Source organism: Lissotriton vulgaris, chromosome 8, assembly GCF_964263255.1.
Source record: "Lissotriton vulgaris chromosome 8, aLisVul1.2, whole genome shotgun sequence".
In the NCBI taxonomy this organism is placed as follows: domain Eukaryota; kingdom Metazoa; phylum Chordata; class Amphibia; order Caudata; family Salamandridae; genus Lissotriton; species Lissotriton vulgaris.
The window spans coordinates 203375589-203398748 of NC_141696.1; the positions used below are offsets into that span (position 1 = coordinate 203375589).

Sequence of the window (23160 nt, forward strand, 5' to 3'; positions counted from 1 at the left end):
GCTGCCTTGCAGCAGGACAGCGCCTCTGCAAATAGGCACAAGAAGGGATTACATTCCAACAAATCACTTCTAAAATGGCCAAGGGGCTACGAATTTCCTTGCACAGGAGATGTGAGTCTCTACCATGGAAGACTGTGATTCAAGCCGTGCAGCCGACTCTAACGTTATTTGTATGTTTTGGGCCTGTCTGCACGAGGTCCCTCCGAGGCTAATCCACCTGTGTAAGTATCAACTCAAAGCATGCGTGTGACGCCGAACATGAAATGGCAGCTGGCTTGGAGTGAAGGCCCAGAGAGAAGGCCCCATGCAGCAGAGTCTACCAATGCGGCTGAGGAAGTCACAGAGAGACAATCGTGACCAGGGCACAGGCTACTTTTCAATTACACCATCACGAGTTCCTCTGTGGCGTCCCTGACTGCGGAAACTGCTACAGCTACAACGAGAGGTGAGAGCAAGAGCGATACCCCTGAACGCCCAGGGGGCAACCACTTAGCTGTCAAGAGACTCCCGCCTCCTAATCTGTGGCGCGCTAGCCTGAGTGGAACCACTAGCAACGGGGCTGAAGGCAGGCTACTGCAGCAAGGGAAGAAGCCCCCAGAAAAGACCTGCCTGACCTCACTGCCTGAGCTTAAGATGGCGGCTCAATCCCTTATATCCCTTATATCTCAAGCTCTAAAGGCACCCAGGGGTATACAATAGGCCACGGCCACTCGCAGGAAAGAGACCCTGACCTACAGTGCCACTTGAGAACCACAAGTCTAGTCTGCACACAAGTCTAGTCTGCACAGCCAAGTGAGAGGGAGAACACACGAGTGCACCAACGTGCGGCTTGGCCCCCGGAATGGCCCCTATGCCTCCCAAAAAATCACAAGCCAACAAGGTCTTAAGCTACTTTGGAAACTCGAACACGGGAGACGGACAAGAACTAAGGCAAAGGAGAATATGAAGCCGTGATGATCTCCTGGCCACACTCAGGGGCTTTAAAAGAGAGCTGCGCGACAGCATTAAAGCCAACATCAGCGCCTCTCTTGATGCCTTCAAATCTGCCCCTTACCCTTCCTTGCTCCATCCATCTTGTCCCCTATGTTCCCCTTACCCTTCCTTGCTCCATCCACCTTGTCCCCTATGTTCCCCTTACCCTTCCGTGCTCCATCCACCTTGTCCCCTATGTTCCCCTTACCCTTCCTTGCTCCATCCACCTTGTCCCATATGTTCCCCTTACCCTTCCTTGCTCCATCCACCTTGTCCCCTATGTTCCCCTTACCCTTCCGTGCTCCATCCACCTTGTCCCCTATGTTCCCCTTACCCTTCCTTGCTCCATCCACCTTGTCCCATATGTTCCCCTTACCCTTCCTTGCTCCATCCACCTTGTCCCCTATGTTCCCCTTACCCTTCCTTGCTCCATCCACCTTGTCCCCTATGTTCACCTTACCCTTCCTTGCTCCATCCACCTTGTCCCATATGTTCTTTAAATGCTTTTTTTGATACTTATGTAACTTTTAACTGATGTAAATTGCAACATTATCGTGACTCATGTAAAGCGCTCTGATTCCTTTTGGTCTAGCCAGCGCTATATAAAACTCATTAATTAAATATGTTCCCATTTAGTACTCTTTCTCTCTATGTCTACTTCCCTAGCCCCTATCCCCTCTCCCCTGAATCTCTCCACCTTGCCTGCTACACCGCCTAGGTCCCTGTCCTTCTTTGCCTTTTGACTAAGCACTCCTTCTCCCCTTGTTGGGGACAAATCCAATATTTATATGCTGGAGTCTCAGCGAACCCGCTGAGAGAGTCCACCGTGCCAAGGAAGCCGCTCACAGCTGAGGTAGGGTATGGCACCCCTTGCCAAAGCACTCCCTCTCTCCTTTTTGGGGAAGGATCCCGCATGTAGGCCTTGGAGTCTAAGAGACCCCTCTGAGAGAGTCCACTGCGTAAAGGGAGCCTCTCGCAACATAGATTAGGGAAGTGATAGCACTTCCCCTGGGATCACAGCATACTGGACTTTGGACGTTGCTTTGACTCGTCTCCGGTTTGTGTTCCGTTCGCCCTTCCCCTCCTCTTTCCATGCTGTGTCTCTCACACTCCCCTCCTCTTTCCCACCTTCATTATCTGTCCACTTCCCCTGCTCCAACCCCCTCCCCTGAATCTCTCCCCTTGCCTACTTTTCCACATACGTATTTGTGCTTATTGTTTATCTCGACCTTACAAGTAACTATGTTGCCATGCTCTAATAACTGTGTAACCTTTGTAACAATGTAACCTGTAACTATGATCTGATGCTCATGTGAAGCGCTCTGATATCACCGGGTCTAGCCAGCACTATAAAAAAACTTTAAAATAAAAATAAATTAAATAAATACCAGGAGGGGGATGCAGGGTACATTTTGTCAGCAGCTACTTTTCCTTGCAAGCGTCTCTTTAGCTGTCGTCTGCCTCCGTTACATACAGGTGTATCCCAAAATATTTGATTTATTTATAATATTTTTTCTCTTACCTGTATTCCATCTGCTTGGCTCAGGTACAGCTGGATATTCAAGTAGTCAGGTCGGTTTTCCTGCCAGAGCTGGAGAGAGCATGTAAAAGAAAGCCTGATTTAATAAGTGGATAAGCTATGTATAATTTGTTTTTCCTAATGTGCCTAAAAGGCAGATTTTTCATGCTTCTAGCAGACATTAGCATCACAGTCATATATACATAATGCTCACGATAGACATATACGCAGGGCTTATCATGCTCGGAATGTTAAATATGAAAATCATTTCCACTAGTGCATATTTTATGCTCAATTTTGTTATCATTAGAACGTACAAGATAAACATGCGTAGTGACATAAGCGTAATAATGTCATCAACACTGATAAGACATTTCATAAGATAAGATATTTATTAAAGATAATGCAACAGCAGAACATAGAGAACTGAATGAGAATATTTTGCAGAGACAATGTTTGGAATGAATGAGCTTTGAAAGGTATAATTCACTTACATTTAAAAGTAGTAGATGAGAATATTCAAAAACAGCGAATCCATATGAGTACAGATGCAACATAGTCTTGAAGTTTCATACAGAGCATTATGGCAAGTTCCAAGCATACAAACTGTGGCAAATTTAGTACAGTGAATAAGTAGTGGGCAACCTTACCATGGGCAAACTGGCTGAACTAAATAAACTGATCACATAAAAGAGTGGGGCACTTGATTTTTCACATTTTCTTTCTGTAGTCCTGGTTTCTACACTTTCCTGTTTAAATTTTCAAGTTCCCTCATTTCATCCATGTGTTGGGCTTCTCCACTTTGCATCCCCAAAGCTCCTTTATCTAATTTGCTTCCCAGGGTCATCTGTGTTTTGGGGGTGTAAATTGACTGTATACCCAAAGTGGAGTCATTTAGGAAACTGTTCCTACTTTTCCAACTAGTTCAAGTTAATAGGTTCCAATCAGGCAAAGGCCTACCTAATCAGGGAAACAAAGAACAATGCCCTTTAAAAGTGGGAATCGAAACTCAGGAAAACAGTGCATAATTACGTGGATTAGAGTGTGTGCAAGGATTTTAACTGATAAAGAACTTTATCAAAAACCCACAAAGCTTGATGTAATTGATATTAAACTCAATACAAAAACATGGCGTCTGCCGAAAAAGTTACCCAGTACACTCCAATACTATCCAAAAGGTTGCCACTAGAGAGTCACTTGGAACTCAACTTGCATTTTACATTCGTAAATAAGTAAGACAATCTGGGATCTCAAACACTTCCGCTGTCCGACAGGTTATGGGGTATATTTACAAGGGTATTGTGCCATGGAAACATCACTTTTACTGACGTTCCGGTGGCGCAATGCCCTGCTCCATATTTACAAAGTGTGGTTAGGCCCCTTTTTGTGGCTTAACAACGCTTTGTAAATATGGTACCCTTTCACGCAGTTTACTGCATTAAAGGGGCGGGCAATGTGTGTTGCTGTCAGCGTTTCACTACAACACCCATTGCTTTTTGATGCTGCCCCAGATTTACAAGGATGGGTAAATCTGAGGCAGTCATTTTGTAAGAGAAGCACAATTAGCACCGGGTTTTGTGCATGTTTTTACACATCCTCAAGACGCCTGATTTTATCTAATATAATTCAAATAACAATTATGTTTCTGATTGAATTTTACTTTATTAGATATATTTTTTTCTGCTTTTTATATATTATATTTTTATGTGCAACAAACCATTTCTTATTCACATTTACAGAGTACAGTGATTATTTGATACAGCATTGTTATTCATAACTATATAAAGCGCGAGGTTGACGTTAAACGCCGCCACATACTGAGATGAGATGCCGCTAAATCACAAGTGAACCTTACAATCATTCAGGATATACCATGAAATTGAAAAAAATCCTGGACATCTGATCATCTCCTTAAAGATTATCAGTTTCAACAAGACTGTAGGACCAGTTATAGAATCAAGAATCCAGTTGCCATTCGGACATATCCACATTGTGAGACCAGACACATACTCATTTATCATAGATATCCTTATGATGTCACCATTTTAAACGTCACTTGATGAACTAGGACTAGTCATCCAGTGTTACCGCTTTATGAAGGAGCCACATGCAGGCGGTGGGCTCCACTTTGAAGTCGATCTTTATATCTTCACATCCAGCTATCAATGGTACAGAATATATACAAAATCCCTGAGGAAGGCCAAGCCGAAACACGTTTAAGGACATTTTTCTGTATATAGTTATGAATAACAATGCTGTATCAAATAATCACTGTACTCTGTAAATGTGAATAAGAAATGGTTTGTTGCACATAAAAATATAATATATAAAAAGCAGAAAAAAAGGATAAAAATATATCTAATAAAGTAAAATTTAATCAGAAACATAATTGTTATTTGAATTATATTAGATAAAATCAGGCGTCTTGAGGATGTGTAAAAACATGCAAAAAACCCGGTGCTAATTGTGCTTCTCTTACAAAATCGCTTTCTTCCTTGCCAGGGTTCATCCTTTTAGGCAGGGGCCCCCAATCTTTCCTAAAATAAATCTGAGGCAGTGCCATAAAATGAGGCCATGAAAAAGCAGGCGTTAGAATGGAGTAACAAGGAGAAATACTTTCATTTCTCCTCGTTTTTGCTTTTTCTATGTGTCCCTCATTCTGCTGCACACATAGCAAAACGCCATTAATGATTGTTTATGTGCAGAAAGATGTCCCTTCCTGCACATAAACAATCATTAATGGCGATTTGCTACTTCTATGTGTGCTGCAAAATGCAGCACAAATAGAAGTAACACATCGTCATTATTGATGGTTCATGTGAAGGAAGGGACACTCTCCTGCACATAAACAATCATCCCTGCAACACAGGCACCCTTGCACTATGTAGCAAGAGTGTCTGTGTTGGCGCTAAGCAGCTATTTTTAGTGCAAGCGCTAGGGGAAACACAGGGTGCGCAGCATCCTTGTAAATACGGGGGATCCCTCTGTTTTGGAAATGGCACACCATTTCCTTGTAAATATGCCCCTATGTTTCCCACACCTTCCCATAACTGCTACGGAACTTCTTTGTTGCTGTTGTCCCCCTGAAAAGAATGATTTCCTTGCAAGATAGGTGGATGTGCCACAGGTACTGCTCTGTGGACAACATTGAATAGTTTTTCTCGTTGATTCATAGCTTGGTCTAGCTTTTTTGATTACCTGGGATTTGGCTTCAAAGATGTGGTTTTTTGTAGATTCTTCTTGCAGAGTGTGGTGTGGATAGTGCTTACTGAATTGAATTGAATTGAATACACATTTATATAGCGCATGGCCAGAGATTCTATTATTGCCATGAGGATGTTCATTTTAAAAACAATTGTGTTCTGAATGTTGGCAGATAGTTCTCATAACAAATGAGAGAAGTTTGTTGTGAGGATTGGGAAATTTGGGACATTGGTGTGGCAGTTAGTGTGCATCAAGTTATTTTGCTTACCAGGGAGAATGGGGTGGAATGCATAGGATATACTTTTGTAGGAGCGAAGAATGGGTGCTTGATAGGGGATAAGAGTTGTAAGAGATCCGAGTGGATTGAGATTGGGACAAGTAGTGTGTGTTGTGTGTGAGGTGGTCGATGTGACGTGCGAGTGAGGGTTAATGGATTTTGCTAGGTTTTGTTAGATGAGAGGTGTGTGGTCTGAGTAGTGGGTGCTAGTTCATGTGTGTATGTGCTAATAAAATGGAAGGAGTTCTATAGAGGAGTCAAAGAGAGATACGCATGAGGGTCGGTGAAGACTTACTGGTCTTTCAAGAGGAATTGTGAGAAGAAGTGTGTGTTTACTCATGTTAAAGGGGGAGAATGGGAGGGGAAGTATGACAGGAATTCTTGTTGTGGGGGTTTTAGTGGTTATGGAGGAACAGTTGGATAGAGAGAGAGCTCAATAAATGGGTACTAAGGGCACTTTGGGCATGAACAACTTAAACAGCACATCTATGACAGTGAGGGGAGTTTGTGACTGCTGCATTTATTGCTGCCAGATTTTATATTAAGAAGCATTTTTAAAGGAAAGTTAAACAGTTTCAGATTGCCATGCAAGGCTTGTATCATGACCTTGCTGTTGTTGTAGATACAAATTGCCAATTCTGATTTAAGTTGGGATGTGGAAGAAGCTAAGAGTGTCCGTACATATAGAATTTGGTGAGTATTTTTCATGCTTGGCATAATTCTTATTGCTCTGATCTGGGCATATTGATCAAAGGAAAGCACATATCAAACTGTAGTCATACTTTGAGGTTTCAGTTGCTGAGTAGCTGTGAAACGCCTTTAGGTGAATAGGTTGAGGTTTCAGTCGCTGTGGATCACATGTGTTGATATGCAAGAGCTGTCTTCATTTCACGGTCCACTCAAGAGGCTTCCCTGTTACATGGCATGATGCAGCCATCCTGTGCATTACTTAACTGTCCAAACAAATATAAAGATAACATTTAAAAAATGAGTAATAGTGAGTAATATGTCCAATGGGGCACATACACAGTTATATCCCTTTCCTTCCTCCACCTCATGACAACAATCATTAATTGAAGTTCTATCAAAGTCATGCTATGTCAGAACAGAGGAGATCTTACATGTTCCACATTTGGACACAATGCTCATTTGAGTGAGTTATCGGGGTCCAGTGACATGCTGTGGATGTGATTCATGCTACTCAATATGGTAATCAACAGATAGGTCCCACTCATGGACAACTATAGACACACTTAGTCTATATTACCACTATACCTACTTAGAGCTAGAGTGTAAATCTGTCACCATCCTGGAACTGCTAGTGACCAAAGGCTCAGAGCAGTATCCATGCGGTACATGGTTAGAACAGGGTACCACCTACCACTCAAATATTGTGTTTGAATTTGAGGCAGCAAGTCTTGGTTATAAGCATCAAAACCAGTATCTATACAGTGACAAAATGTGTTCTTGTACAAGAGCAATGAAGAAAGTTGAATATCAAGGTCATAATTGCTACAACTGGGAGTTTTCTCAATGTAGGCTTTATGAACTTCAGATAACTAGGAACTGAGCAAGGCTGATATTTACGCGGTTAAAAATAACAAAAATCTGAAAGGTGACCATTGACAATTTAGAACCAGTAACTTTACCTCCATCTGCTTTTGTGATTTTCAAGTGTGCATAAGAGATTTACTGAGATTATTAGTTGTATTTGAATACTGGCTATAACTTTTCATAGCAGTGGCAGTGTCTTTTTCATGTAGTGAGTGCTGGGCTATGATTGAGACAGTGCCAAGAGTTCCTTACATATACACCCTGGGCTCTAAACATTGGAATTACCACCAATGTGATTTTCTAAGATGTCATTTTCTGCACAGTGCATGATGGGATGGGTTGAAGGGGGAAGATACATTCAAACTCTTCTCACACAGATCATATTACATTCTGTGCATTGTATAGTGGGATGGGTTGAAGGGTGTGTGTGATTTGACCCCTGGGGTGCTCAGATATTAAAGTCACTTTCTGGTAGAACACTTCCTGCTCTATCTGGTCTTAAAAGGGGTTCATGATAGAGTCTACTTTCAGGGCAGGGATTCTGGGTCAAGCACATAGTTGATCTCTCTTCCAGGTTAGGGTCTGTAGATGGTGTCACTTTCAGATCATAGCTTGTGGGTCAGGTTCTACTTGTATGTCCAACTTTGGGTCATGGTCTGTGGCTGACATCACTTCCAGGTCACGGTCCTTGGATGAGACCTCTTCAGGGTCAAGGCCTGTGGATAAGGTCACTCACAGATTAATTTACTGCTGTAACCCAGCAATTGCCTTTCTTATGAATCAAGACGTACCAAAAGGACAGTTGTCTTAACCTCTGTTCAGTCAGATTTCCTTTTTTTTTTGCCGCATGATTTGTCTTTTATTGCTGTGATGTTGGGTCAAGACTTGCACTATTGTGTTTGTAAAGTAGTGGTTGCTAGAAATATTTCTTTTTTAATAAAACATTTTAAACAGTTTTTATTGAACAGTTTCCAGTGCATTTCAATGACAATGGACTTTACTTATCTTGTAAACACATTAGTGCCAGAAGCACACCAAGTCTCTGATATTGCATAAGGAAAAACATTTTCATCACATTTCCCCTTCTTAACCCTCCCTCTACTGCGGGGGCACATTGCATAAAATTATACATCATGTTAAGCTCAATAACTGACATCAGAATCTGAATCTTCAGGTGGCGGGGTTCACATTTCCATCCTCGATAGGTGTTCCATCCCCTCATACCCTCTCCCACTTTTTCAGGCATCCCCTTTGAATATAGACTGGCTGCTCTGCAACCATAGCTAGGTCCATATCTCTGCACCACTGAGCGAGGGTGGGCCCAACCCTAGAACCCCAGCGCTGCGCGATGTTCCTTTTGGCGATTGTCATACCTAACGTCACCCAGTCCTGGGCCGTCGTGTTTAAGTCTGTTGGGTCCCAAATATTGAGGAGGCAGCATCTCGGACTTGGCAACACAGTGATCCTCGTCACCTGGGAGAGCGTCCTCATTACTGCCATCCAGTATCCTACTATCCTGGGACAACTCCAGATGGTATGATAGAACGTTCCCATTTCCCCACATTCTCTAAGACAGTGCAGCGTGTCCACCCTCCCTATCCTGTGGAGGAGCACTCTTGTATAATATGTGTGGTGCAAAATTTTGAGCTGCACTAATCGTAGCCTAGAAGGAATGGCTGCTTCCTTAGGGGAAGCAAGCGCCTCTCTCCACTCCGCCTCATCCATTTCTCCTACTTCTTGCACCCACTTAGCTTTCAGGGTCCCTGTAAGATCTGGTCTGTTGTTTATTATTTTTTTGTATGTTAGCGAAATTGCTTTTTTCTGTAGGTGATCAGTCAGGAGCCTATCCTCCAGTGGCGAGGAGTCTTCCGGGTTTGTGTCTGGTGGTATCAGTTACTGTAATGCATGTGTAATCTGTATATATCGGAACTTCTCTGTCTCCGCTAGATCATATGTGGCCTGCCAGATTTCATTTTTTGATTACTTCTTTATTATGCTGTGTCTATAAGTACTAGTGACCGAAATATGACAATTTTTATGATTGTTGACTGGAAGCCCAATAGTTATTTAGAATAATGTGCAGAAGATTTGAAGTTGTAGGTTTCTCTGATGTAACACTTTACAGCCATGGCTTTGACATGACACACTGTGTTGAAGTACACAGCTTAACTCTGTTCGGATATGAACAAAACACAGGTTTCAATTGACTAGTAGGCTTACCTTGTTATGTAACATACATAGTAAATCGGCAAACCATCGAAAGGACTCAATGTCCCTGCACACCCAAATAAAGTAGAGTCGCCTTAGCTTATACTGCTCCCAGGAACTTCTGCAAAGTGAACATAACCCAAATTAACCAAAGAAACAATTCAGGCGAATTTATTAACATCGAATGAATGTTTTATTAACTGTAGGACTCTACACCAAATGAATCCTAAGGCTGAAAGCACACAAAAAAATAACAATAGTGAATTTAAAATGAAAATATTGTTAACTACATCTGACATTGAAAATGATTTAAATTTGTGGGAGAAGTAAACTAAATATAAGCATACACTAGAGGTTAGGTTACATAAACTGCTCTGTGTGGTACCAGTTTTAGGGTCTCAGCTGTAGACAATACTAGCTGTCTCATGTCATTGAACAATATACCCATATGTACATACATAATACTGAAAGCAGCTTTTACACATCCCCTTTTAAGCCATTGGCTTATGCTGTTGAGATGACGTTAGTCATTGACCAATGGGGTTGTTGGTCATCGTTGGTCACTGCCCATTGCATTTAGCCCATGTGGACTACTTGGAAAAGTATTAACATACTTTTTCCATTTAATTCAATCTTTGTAACCGATTTTACATTTCTTTTTAAAGTAGTTACCTTTTTTTAAGGTGTGCTGCCTTTTTTATTTTGTTGCTTTTTCATTTGCAGCCAAGTGCTCTTACAATTACGAGTGCCAGACAATACCCATTACACGGCCCCTGCTTGCTCCTCTCTCTTCTTGTCATTGTCAAAGCTTTTTTTTTTCTTTTGACGGGCTCAGCAGCAGCTGCTAACTGCTCCTCGGCTACTCTGTTATTTTTCTGCGCTACTAAATGCACAAACTTTGGTTTTTTTTTAAAAACTCAAAAGTATTCCAAAATCGCCACCAGTCATGAGTGTCGTGTCACCATGCATGGAGCTCCATTGGTCTTTAGGTCTCGGCTAGGCAGCGCATGCGCTGTCTCATCGAGAGATGCTGTATACAGTATTGTATGGGGAAGCTCCGCCCACTTCGTGTCTATGTTTTTCATTGGCTTCAATCTTAAATGCTGCATTTTGATTTGCTTTCAGGTTGTCAGTCCCTCCTCCTGACAGCCATGTTTTCATTTATATCCTTTCCTGTGTTCCCCCCCCCTGCCTCCTCCCGCAGTCCGTAATTTTTCACCCCCCCCTCTCCCCTCTACTCCTGTTCGTGCCTTCCTGGACCCCCACCTTCCCATTTCCAATGCAATAGGTTTCACTTAAAAACGCATCCTATTGCATTAAGAAATGCTTGTTTGTCGTGCGATTGTGGGTCAATTCGCACTCTTTGTCTCGCATGCGTGCTATGCCTTACATTGTACGCATGCGCGACAAACAGTGGCAGGCAGAGACAGCAGAAGAGGCGAAGCGGTATCCTGCAGCCTTCTGAGAGCCGAGAGAACAATGGTGAGGTGAATTACAAGCAGGCGCTGATAACTCTGGACCCCCGACTGGGCAGTGCGACATGCACCTATCAGAAGTCACCTCGGTGCAGCTGTAGCTGCGGCACTGCAGTGGCTGTATTTGCAGGGGCACTGGTCTTCAAAGGACCGCACTCCTATGTTGTACAAATCGGAGTTTTGGTACATTTCATTTCCTTACTTATATTTGTGGCACATTCACTAACTGCACCGCATGTGGCTGCAGCACTGTGTATGCGGACGGGCTGCCCTGGGGGCAGAGCATTCGCATGCAAGTGAAATATAAAATGGCTGCTTTAAAGCCGCTGCATGGTTCACAGCACAGGTGGCACCCACCTGCTCTTCCAAGATGGGAGAGAGATCTCCTTGCAGACAGGTGTAGTGAGTGACTACACCTGCCTGCAGGGGTGTGTCTGGGGTACCATGGGACCCACTTTCTTTCCTCGAGAAGGATGTCTTATAGAGGCGTACTGACAGTTTGACTCGATTTTGTGGCACACTGTCAGTACACCTCCTGAGGATGTTTTCCTCTGCTCCAGCATTGGTAATACAGTGCGGACACAGACTCAAGGTGATTTCCATATTTGCAGAGGGCCACGTCACCATCCACATGAGAGACAGCCCTCTCATGATAGTGCTGGCGCTACATGTGCACCACCACTATCAGTCAGTATTACAAAAAGCAAGTTCTGCGGTCCCTTCTGTAATACCAGAGTGATCCTGGGCGTTCAAAGCAGGAGCACACACCCATTGCTCCACTGGGGCACAATTTCTGTAATACAGCCATGGAACGTTACTTTTGACTATTCCGATTAAAAAAAGTTTCACAATATTGCCTTAGAGACGGAAACAGGATAAATAATGAGCGAGGAGATATTTCATCATGGAGCTCCCAAATAAGAGGTCATTACGATGCCAGTTGGACTGGCTGTCTGACCGCCATCCTTGCAAGCCTTTTCCAACCGCCGAGGCCAGAAAGATTCTCCCCGCTGTATCACAATGCAACCACTGTTACCGCGGGGGTCACAGCTACGGCTAAACACATATCCCCAAATATGTTGCTGCAAATGCATACAAAACTCACATTAAACATGTTAATTGTACACAGATGCATGACATTGTGGTGATATGCTTTGTGCACAATGTACGTCATTGCTAGAGTGTGGAGGACTTTTGTTAATTCTACCCTCAGTACCAAGTTTGAGCAAAATCAACTCTAAGCATATAGACCTATATATATTTTGAAGAGACATACACATGTAAATATAATGATTGTTAATTTTAGTTCCAACTCATTGGTTTAAGAAATTGTTTGATCAGTTGATGACGTAAGATGACTTGGGTTTGATGTCCTTGTAAATGAGGAAAACTGGCATATATTTCGAACAGAAAATCTATCTGGAGGGAATGGGGATTATTGAACAAGGGAGCAATTCAAATTTATCAGATGATGGTTTACACCTCAATGGGAGGGACACCAACCTAAGGCCAATGGTTTGAGAGAGATATATGTATGCTGAAGTGGAGGAAGAAGAAACACCCAGACATATAGCATATAGAGACAGACTGGAATTGGATTGCAGCTGCCATCAACGCAGACACTTCACTGACAAAACTGTACGGTTTCTAGCAGGAACACCTTGAATATAATTTTGCGGAATATTGCAGATCTAAAGAGGAACTGACAAAAATTAGATCCAAATCTATTTGAGCAAAATATCTGTACTAACTTTACAAGAAACTTGGGAAATTGAATTCAATTATGGGAATAATTCACATTCTGGCAACCCTTCAGATGGTTTTATTGTAATCAATATTTACTTTCTCCCTGGTAAAACAACCCTATGGTGATATGAGAGTAGGTAAGGTTTATGGTAGTGACTATATGATAGTAGTGGTCGTAATGACCATATACAATCTCCCATTAATTTGAATTTGGTTAAAAAAGGAGGCAAATGTGGAAAATTAAAAAAGTAATAATTAAAAACAATGAGTTTATTTGGTCAGCTGCTGTAAAATAAAACTATCATTGTATAAAGAAATAAAGGTATATCTCAAGAACACACATAAACCAAAGATATATAAAAGAAATGAAAAAAAGAGAACTTCCTATAAAAGATTATAAGAAACAGCTTTGAAATACAATGCGTAAAATAAAATACAAGAATGAAAAACATGGAGTATAGAACCATCATCATTAAAGGATAGAAAACCAACGTTTTTTGGGAACTTGTGGAACACGATGGACAATAGGAAAAAGATAATGGCTAGCCCATTAAGGGAAATATAATGGACAGTGTATTGCACATAAATGTATAGTCTTAAAACTACCAAATAACAGATCTTTTTTCCACTGCAAAAGAAAATAAATAAAACATGACTGTTAGCAGGTTATCAAAGGAACTCTAGATCCTGCTTGAGGACCTGACTATCCAACAGGGAAGGAACTTGAAATCTATGCAAGAGCAACTAAACCTTCAAGTGCTCAAGCCTGGTTTAGAGTTCAGCAAACATACTAAAATCATATGTGAATATCTGGCCATCAGTTCAGCTTCCTGTGATAAAGACCTAAATAGATACACACATGACACTGAAAATCCTGACAAGGAAGTATTTATATCGGGGGAATACAATGGAAACAAAGAATTACTTAATGGACATTCTGGGTAAAATGTATGCACAACCCATATTAACCCTATAGGTGTGGCCGTCAGTGTCGGTGCTGGGGCCATTGGCTGACACTCGTGAGGCACCTAAAGTCCCCTCTGGTCCTTTATTTATATTTTCATCATGCTGTTTGGCAACAGCTTCCTGAGCAGTTTTTTTTTTTTTTACTACAATGCCGATCAGTGCGCAGGGCACGCTGGCGTCATTGCAGTAAAAGTGGCTGATGGGCTCGTTTTACTTTCACTGAATCAGTGCTCAAGGCTATCTCACCCCGAGCATTCTAACGGGAGAGGTATCACTGGAAAGGTTAATCCTCACTTTCCAATGGTACCTCTGCCCAGTGGATCCCTGGTTCGGGTTCGTCGCAGGAGAGTTATTCCTAAGCAGGGATCCACCCACTAGACACCCGTAATATGGGGAGCAGCTCCTTGGGCAAGGGCTTGTGCTCTTTCTTCACTAAATATTTTATTTCAGTCTTTTGCCCCCCTGGGTGGGGCAGATGGGGCAATTACACCTGATCTGCCCCCCTCCCCCCCCCAGAGGCAGAAAGCCTACTAGGCAAAAGGGTTATTTTTCTATAGATATGCCCCCACCCCGAATAAATGTTAACACAGTCTTTCGCCCCCCCCCTACCCCCCTGCCCCCTGGAGACAGATTGGGGTAATTACTCCTGATCTGCCCCCTGGGGATAAAAAGCCCACTGGAATACAGGGATTTTTTGTAATATAGGGGTGGGGCTGTCCTGCATGGGCATGGCTATTCCCCCCGCCGCCCAGGTAAATGGGCAATAGTCTTTCTGCATCATGGGGCAAAGGAGGCAATCACCCTCAATCTGCCCCCCCTGCACTGTATGATAGCAATATACATTTTTAATAAAAACAATGGGGTGGGTCTTGCCCATTCTAACATAAGGCCCCTAAAACCTCAACAATAGTTCTGCTCCTCTGTGGACTAAAGCATCCCATACCAAAGGCAAGCAAGAGGAAATTTGAATCATTTGGGTTTTGTTTTAACATATGGGCCAGGAGGAAAGTGTGGCTAACTTCAAATATTATACACAACAGAAAATGAGAGGAGGGTCTAAGGGCAGATTTAACGACTAACCAGGTACACGCCCCAAACACAATATCATGACACCAAATTGTACCTAGGAGTCAAAAAGAATAAGTCATTCAACATGGATCACAAGACCAATACCATACAGATAACACCAGTGGGAACACACCATGCAAGCTGGTATACAATGCTGGCCAAGTCAAGGCTCAAGAGCATGTGGAGAAAGTTCCCATCAGAAGCCACACTGTACCGCCCTCTTTCTCATCATTTGGGTTCTCCTTACCCAGGAGACAAAACGACCGGTCTGATGTTACCGTGACCGATATAGATGTGAAAAGTGGGTAGTATATGTTATTCAAATGTTGAGGTGGCTACTGAAAAAAAGCAGTGTGTGTTGATAGGAGTGAGATAGTGAAGGGTTTTGTTAAAATTAGGTGAATCGGGTAGAAAAACAATTTTTATTAGTATCTCCCAATCCCTAAGGTTAAAAGGCAAGTGCAAGTGCGGGTTTGAAATAATAACCATACTTGATAGTGGTCAACATGTTTCTGCATTAAGAGAAAAGAGTTTCAAATGCATTCTTCAGGACCTGTTGTTTTAGAACTACTGCTTTACGTGAATAATAATAAAAAAAGATATCACCTGAGAGTCCCAGGTTGTGTGCTCAACCATATACTGTTACCGCATCGTACCACACGGCATTGGATCCAACAGAAAGACAAACAAACAAGAAAAATAAAAGAACATGAGTGTATCATATTCCCGCGGTTTGTTTGGAATATTTTATCAAATAGAACCTCAGTGCAATGACGCCACATTCACACATACCGGAAAATGAATTCCAATATAGACACTAACCCATACGTGGTGGTTGAGGAGCTTCACCCCACCTGGCTGCGGCTCAGGTATGAGGAGCACCGCTCTAGAAATGAGTTTTTAAAAAATGAGTTTAAAAGGAGAAGGAGGCAATCATGGCTCAGTAAAATCCATCGAATGGTACATGGATTGCTTATGAGTATCCCTGCTTATACTGATCCTGTAGAATCAGATATTTGACTATTAACTCAGTTAAAGTCTCAATGTTTTGTATAGTATAGTATATTTCATTGTATATGTAAAGGGTCACGGTAGTCCAGTAATGCCTCAAGACGTCCGTCTTGTAGTTTCACAAAGAAAGAAAGACAACCCACTAGACACATATACACAAAAACATGAATCCCTGGCTTATCGGCGCATTTTGCAATATGCTCGGTTCAAAGTCTACAGGTATGCAAGCCAACACGCTTGCGCTACGTTGCCTATGCGTATATGTTGCCGTCTCCATAGAGTACAGTTGACGAAAGTTGTCTGCCAAGCAGTTCGCGCGCTAGCGTGTTTAGGCACGCGGATACAGGGCAGCCGGCTTACCTGACCGTCGGTGTCTCCTGACAGTCGTCTGAACTGTCTGGGGGGGCACCGGTTGTCTGAATGGAGACGTGTTTATGCGTCCGCTTTTGGACGATAGAGTCACGTGATCGGCTATGGTCACGTGAATCTAGGAATGCCGGGAATTGTAGTTCAAAGGACGTATCGCCGTGGTTTGTGTAAAAACCAAACATTAAACCTGTTCTGTGTGTTGAAAAACGTAACGTTAAGCCTGTTGTATTTGCTTTTTCGTTTTCTAACCACTTATAATGAATTATAGGGAGGCACATTATTATGTGTAGAAAAATTATTGTTTTAGGACAAACAGAGTTTTAATGGGACTAATAGGACTCATTCATTGGAATGTATTATCCACCATAATATATAGTGTATTAACGCCGTCTAATATGTCCAAAGCCTCAAGAATAGGTTGTTCAATTAGTTGATATTCAGTGTATGTAATTTAAAGGCGAAAACCAAAGGCAAAAAACAAAGGCAACAGCAAGTCTATTGGGTCTATATGCTGGACAGTGTATCATGGTAATTTAGAGGGACATCCAAGGTATCGGCTCATTGAGTCCCTCCTTATCACTGTTCAGTCTGTAGACCCATTTCTGTTCAATTTTGAACAGAAAGCGACTAATGTCAGTGCAGAATTCGGGAATCTGTGGTTGTTCTAAGACGGTCCAACAGAATTCGTCGGGGCCATGTCCTTTCTCCAAAAAATGTGCAGTTAGGTGAGTAGCCTGTTTGCGACACCGTACTGTACTCTTGTGTTCTTGTATTTGCGTCCTTATTTTTCTAGTCGTCATGCCAACATATCGAAGTTGGCACGGACATGTTATCAAATAAATAAGGTTACTGCTGTTACAGTTGGTGAACCTAGTTTGTGTCCATGGTCTGTTTGTCCCTATGTCTATGCTGGTTGATTTGCAAGTCTGGGGACATACTGAGCAAGCCCCGCAGGGATGGTGGCCAACGACAGGTGGCAGGTCCCACAACGTGCCCACTTGTCTTGGTTCTTTGTTCCATGGGCGTGTGTGGACTAACTGGTCCTTGAGATTTTGTCCTCTTTTAAAGGCAAAGAGTGGTAAAGGGATATCATCACCCCCAGTTTTTAAGATCGACCAATGTTTTTTTATGATCCTTTGTACTTGATTGGATCTGCTGTTAAATGTATTTACAAAAGTGATACGGTTGGTATTTTCTTTGGGAGGATGTATCTCAAGTAGAGATTCTCTGTTGTTGTTAGATGCCCTCTTTTTGGACTGACGAATGATTTTCTTTGGGTAGTTTTTCTCACTGAGTTGTTGTTCTAGATTTCGCGAGTGGATCTTAAAGGCCTCTTTACTGGAACAGTTCCTTTGCACTCTAAGAAACTGGCCGAAAGGTAAGTTATCTCCTAATGCCCGAGGGTGAAAACTATCGTATCTCAGAAGGGCATTCCTGGCCATCGGCTTACGATAGAGTTCAGATTCAAGGCCTTTAAGATCCACTCGCGAAATCTAGAACAACAACTCAGTGAGAAAAACTACCCAAAGAAAATCATTCGTCAGTCCAAAAAGAGGGCATCTAACAACAACAGAGAATCTCTACTTGAGATACATCCTCCCAAAGAAAATACCAACCGTATCACCTTTGTAAATACATTTAACAGCAGATCCAATCAAGTACAAAGGATCATAAAAAAACATTGGTCGATCTTAAAAACTGGGGGTGATGATATCCCTTTACCACTCTTTGCCTTTAAAAGAGGACAAAATCTCAAGGACCAGTTAGTCCACACACGCCCACGGAACAAAGAACCAAGACAAGTGGGCACGTTGTGGGACCTGCCACCTGTCGTAGGCCACCATCCCTGCGGGGCTTGCTCAGTATGTCCCCAGACTTGCAAATCAACCAGCATAGACATAGGGACAAACAGACCATGGACACAAACTAGGTTCACCAACTGTAACAGCAGTAACCTTATTTATTTGATAACATGTCCGTGCCAACTTCGATATGTTGGCATGACGACTAGAAAAATAAGGACGCGAATACAAGAACACAAGAGTACAGTACGGTGTCGCAAACAGACTACTCGCCTAACTGCACATTTTTTGGAGAAAGGACATGGCCCCGACGAATTCTGTTGGACCGTCTTAGAACAACCACAGATTCCCGAATTCTGCACTGACATTAGTCGCTTTCTGTTCAAAATTGAACAGAAATGGGTCTACAGACTGAACAGTGATAAGGAGGGACTCAATGAGCCGATACCTTGGATGTCCCTCTAAATTACCATGATACACTGTCCAGCATATAGACCCAATAGACTTGCTGTTGCCTTTGTTTTTTGCCTTTGGTTTTCGCCTTTAAATTACATACACTGAATATCAACTAATTGAACAACCTATTCTTGAGGCTTTGGACATATTAGACGGCGTTAATACACTATATATTATGGTGGATAATAAATTCCAATGAATGAGTCCTATTAATCCCATTAAAACTCTGTTTGTCCTAAAACAATAATTTTTCTACACATAATAATGTGCCTCCCTATAATTCATTATAAGTGGTTAGAAAACGAAAAAGCAAATACAACAGGCTTAACGTTACGTTTTTCAACACACAGAACAGGTTTAATGTTTGGTTTTTACACAAACCACGGCGATACGTCCTTTGAACTACAATTCCCGGCATTCCTAGAGTCACGTGACCATAGCCGATCACGTGACTCTATCGTCCGAAAGCGGACGCATAAACACGTCTCCATTCAGACAACCGGTGCCCCCCCAGACAGTTCGGACGACTGTCAGGAGACACCGACAGTCAGGTAAGCCGGCTGCCCTGTATCCGCGTGCCTAAACACGCTAGCGCGCGAACTGCTTGGCAGACGACTTTCGTCAACTGTACTCTATGGAGACGGCAAGATATACGCATAGGCAACGTAGCGCAAGCGTGTTGGCTTGCATACCTGTAGACTTTGAACCGAGCATATTGCAAAATGCGCCGAATAAGCCAGGGATTCATGTTTTTGTGTATATGTGTCCAGTGGGTTGTCTTTCTTTCTTTGTGAAACTACAAGACGGACGTCTTGAGGCATTACTGGACTACCGTGACACTTTACATATACAATGAAATATACTATACTATACAAAACATTGAGACTTTAACTGAGTTAATAGTCAAATTTCTGATTCTACAGGATCAGTATAAGCAGGGATACTCATAAGCAATCCATGTACCATTCGATGGATTTTACTGAGCCATGATTGCCTCCTTCTCCTTTTAAACTCATTTTTTTAAAACTCATTTCTAGAGCGGTGCTCCTCATACCTGAGCCGCAGCCAGGTGGGGTGAAGCTCCTCAACCACCACGTATGGGTGAGTGTCTATATTGGAATTCATTTTCCGGTATGTGTGAATGTGGCGTCATTGCACTGAGGTTCTATTTGATAAAATATTCCAAACAAACCGCGGGAATATGATACACTCATGTTCTTTTATTTTTCTTGTTTGTTTGTCTTTCTGTTGGATCCAATGCCGTGTGGTACGATGCGGTAACAGTATATGGTTGAGCACACAACCTGGGACTCTCAGGTGATATCTTTTTTTATTATTATTCACGTAAAGCAGTAGTTCTAAAACAACAGGTCCTGAAGAATGCATTTGAAACTCTTTTCTCTTAATGCAGAAACATGTTGACCACTATCAAGTATGGTTATTATTTCAAACCCGCACTTGCACTTGCCTTTTAACCTTAGGGATTGGGAGATACTAATAAAAATTGTTTTTCTACCCGATTCACCTAATTTTAACAAAACCCTTCACTATCTCACTCCTATCACCACACACTGCTTTTTTTCAGTAGCCACCTCAACGTTTGAATAACATATACTACCCACTTTTCACATCTATATCGGTCACGGTAACATCAGACCGGCCGTTTTGTCTCCTGGGTAAGGAGAACCCAAATGATGAGAAAGAGGGCGGTACAGTGTGGCTTCTGATGGGAACTTTCTCCACATGCTCTTGAGCCTTGACTTGGCCAGCATTGTATACCAGCTTGCATGCTGTGTTCCCACTGGTGTTATCTGTATGGTATTGGTCTTGTGATCCATGTTGAATGACTTATTCTTTTTGACTCCTAGATACAATTTGATGTCATAACTTCAAATATTGCAATGGTAAATATCTGCACTTTTTGGGCTTGGGTAGGCTTCTGCCTGGTAAAACCTATCAGACTCAGACAGACCTGAAGACTAGACATATGGGGGAGTCTAGGGTGGTGTGCTTCAAATGCATTCCCCACCATTTTCCTGCACACACTACCATGCAAAACTCAAACGATCAGTAAAAACACATTTGTCCCTCACATTTCTTTGTGTTAAACTTCTGGAATCTGACGGGAGCTCACATTTCCTACCACACAGCATTCCCCCAAAGTCTCACAATATAAATGGTACCTCACTTGTGTGGGTGGGCCCAGAGACCTTGAAACAAATGGCCCTAAAGTGCTATTTGGAGGGATTAGCAATATGATTAGCTGCAGGATTTGGGGCCTTGTTCGTCCGCCATCCATGGAAAACCTCTAACCACAGTCACTTTTTAAATAGTAGACAACCAAGGGAATCCATGGTGGTGTGCCTTGCATGAATCCCATGAGGTTTTCTTACCCAGAAAACCCTGCAAAACCTACACTTTCCTAAAATCATGCATTTCCCGTATATTTCTGTGATGAAAACTTCCAGAATCTGCAGGAATCCACAAAATTCCTAACAACCAGCATTATCTCACTTGAGCCAATAAAAACGCTGCACCACTTGTTTGGTAGGCCTAGTGCTCGTAACAGAAACGGATCAAACCGAGTTCATTAGGATTTCCACGCAAGGGCTGTCATGGATCTTGGTTTGATCGTGGTTTAATTGTCGGTTACAGGAAAGGTCACTCCAACCCCAATGGGTTTTGACATGTGGGCGTCATTCGTTCCATAGATAGAAATAACCTATTGAGAAAAATGTAGTTCTTCATTTTTTTCTGTTTCCTTTCTCCTTGTTTCCTTCATTCCTTGTTTCCTTTCTTTCTTTCCTTTCGTTTTCATTTTCTTTTCCCCTTTCCACCTCTCTTTTTTTATTCTTTCATCACCGTTCATCTTTTCTTCCTGTTTCTATTCCTTTTTCTCTTTTCTGCTCCTCTGTTTCTTTCCATCTGTCCCTTCTTTCTCTCTTTCTTATTTTTTCTTCTCTCGTTCCTCACATTCTTTCTTTTTTTCCTCCATCTTTTCTCTTTCTTCACTTCCTTTTTCCTCCTCTTGTGTCTTTTTTTTCTCAAAAGTACAATACTTTCTAAAGCAATCTCTTCACTCATTAATTTGTGGTTTATCTTTGTCTCAGAGATCTAATAAGGAGTATGGGGTGGCTGCAGACATATGCCTACTTGTATAATGCTGATGCCTGCATGTACATACCCTTAATTTTAAATTATTAAGGCAGAACCAGTTTCTGGACATCAAACAATGAACTGTAGAGCATATAGCCAGATAATTGAAGTCTTTTGGGTCCCAGATCTCACAACGAGAGTACTATCATCTCATGTACTGCATGACAAAAAACCCACAAACCCCAGTGAGAGACTGTTCACACATGAAACATAAAAAAATTAAAGGGACAAAATTTTTCAGATAAACCTTTCACCTACAGCTCTTATGCCAATAATGTCATTTGCTGATAGCATCAGGAGTAGGTGCCCTAGGACATTGGACTTTATATTTATGTCTCTTAACCTACAAGTGAAGAGGGGGAGATCAGGCCACCGTACATCCGCCCTAATCAACCACAAATAGGCACGGTAGCTATAGACAAAGGAAACTTGACTGTTTTCCTATTTAGGAGGACACGTCAGAGTCCAATTCGGACATCACAGAACTGCTGCCTGAATTGCAGGAGAAGAGAAGAACATTATTATGGAAGAGGAAGCCTCACACACATATGTGTGTCATGTTTTATCATCAGCAGCCTTACCCACCCTCATTAGACAGTGTCACCTGGGCGAACTTAACCTCCATATCGACTGAAATATGGAGGGAGTTCTTAGATAAAGACAAAGATGGGATCCAGATAAATTAGAAATACCTACCTTGTGGTTCCCCGGAATATCTCCTTTAGTAGGTGGGGACCTCAGGTATGACTAAAAACTGAAGCAAGATAATGTGTTGAGGACAATGGCTCACACCGTCTCTCTAGACCAACATGTTTCTGCCCTACTGTTTAGCCCTATCGGGTCATGGGCATTCTTCAGGGTCAATGATCTCTAAATACCTTAATTCAGCCTAGTCGCAGAACTTTATAATGCTAAAACCAACACAGACCCGGGTGAGTCCTACCTGAGTAGAGGGGGAGGTATATTAACCTATTGAGTTAGATTAAAAAGAAGAAACAATTATTTCTGACTTCCCTACATAAGACACACCTTAACATGATAATCATAATGTGGGCACACCGGTGACACAACACAGCACACCACTGCAAAGTTAACACATGTAATATGTGAGAATGCACCTGCAAAACTAACACACATGCAATGTGAACAATACAATTTTGTCGTTATCATAAGGAGATGAACACTTCCTTATCTTACAAACAGAGGCAACTACCCCTTCCCCTAGATTATAGGGGATGCTGGCTTCCTGGTTAGGGAGGGGAACAATGTACTTTATAATTCACACATTAGTAGAGAATTATGAAGGGTAATGAGAAAGGTAGCGTAAACATTTCGAGTATAATGGACACAAGGATTCTGATTAATACAGGTTGGGCT

The 23160-nt window shown here is 42.2% G+C and overlaps 1 protein-coding gene across 1 annotated transcript in view; it reads right to left on the minus strand.

The window, feature by feature from the left end:
• NOX4 (NADPH oxidase 4) overlaps positions 1-23160 on the minus strand; it is a 727367-nt gene that overhangs the window by 37625 nt on the left and 666582 nt on the right. The window contains exons 15-16 of the mRNA XM_086933983.1: positions 9747-9855; positions 2495-2563 (exon numbers count right to left, since the gene is read on the minus strand). Coding sequence (XP_086790109.1) covers positions 2495-2563; positions 9747-9855 — 178 coding nt within the window. The remainder of the gene's footprint in view (positions 1-2494; positions 2564-9746; positions 9856-23160) is intronic.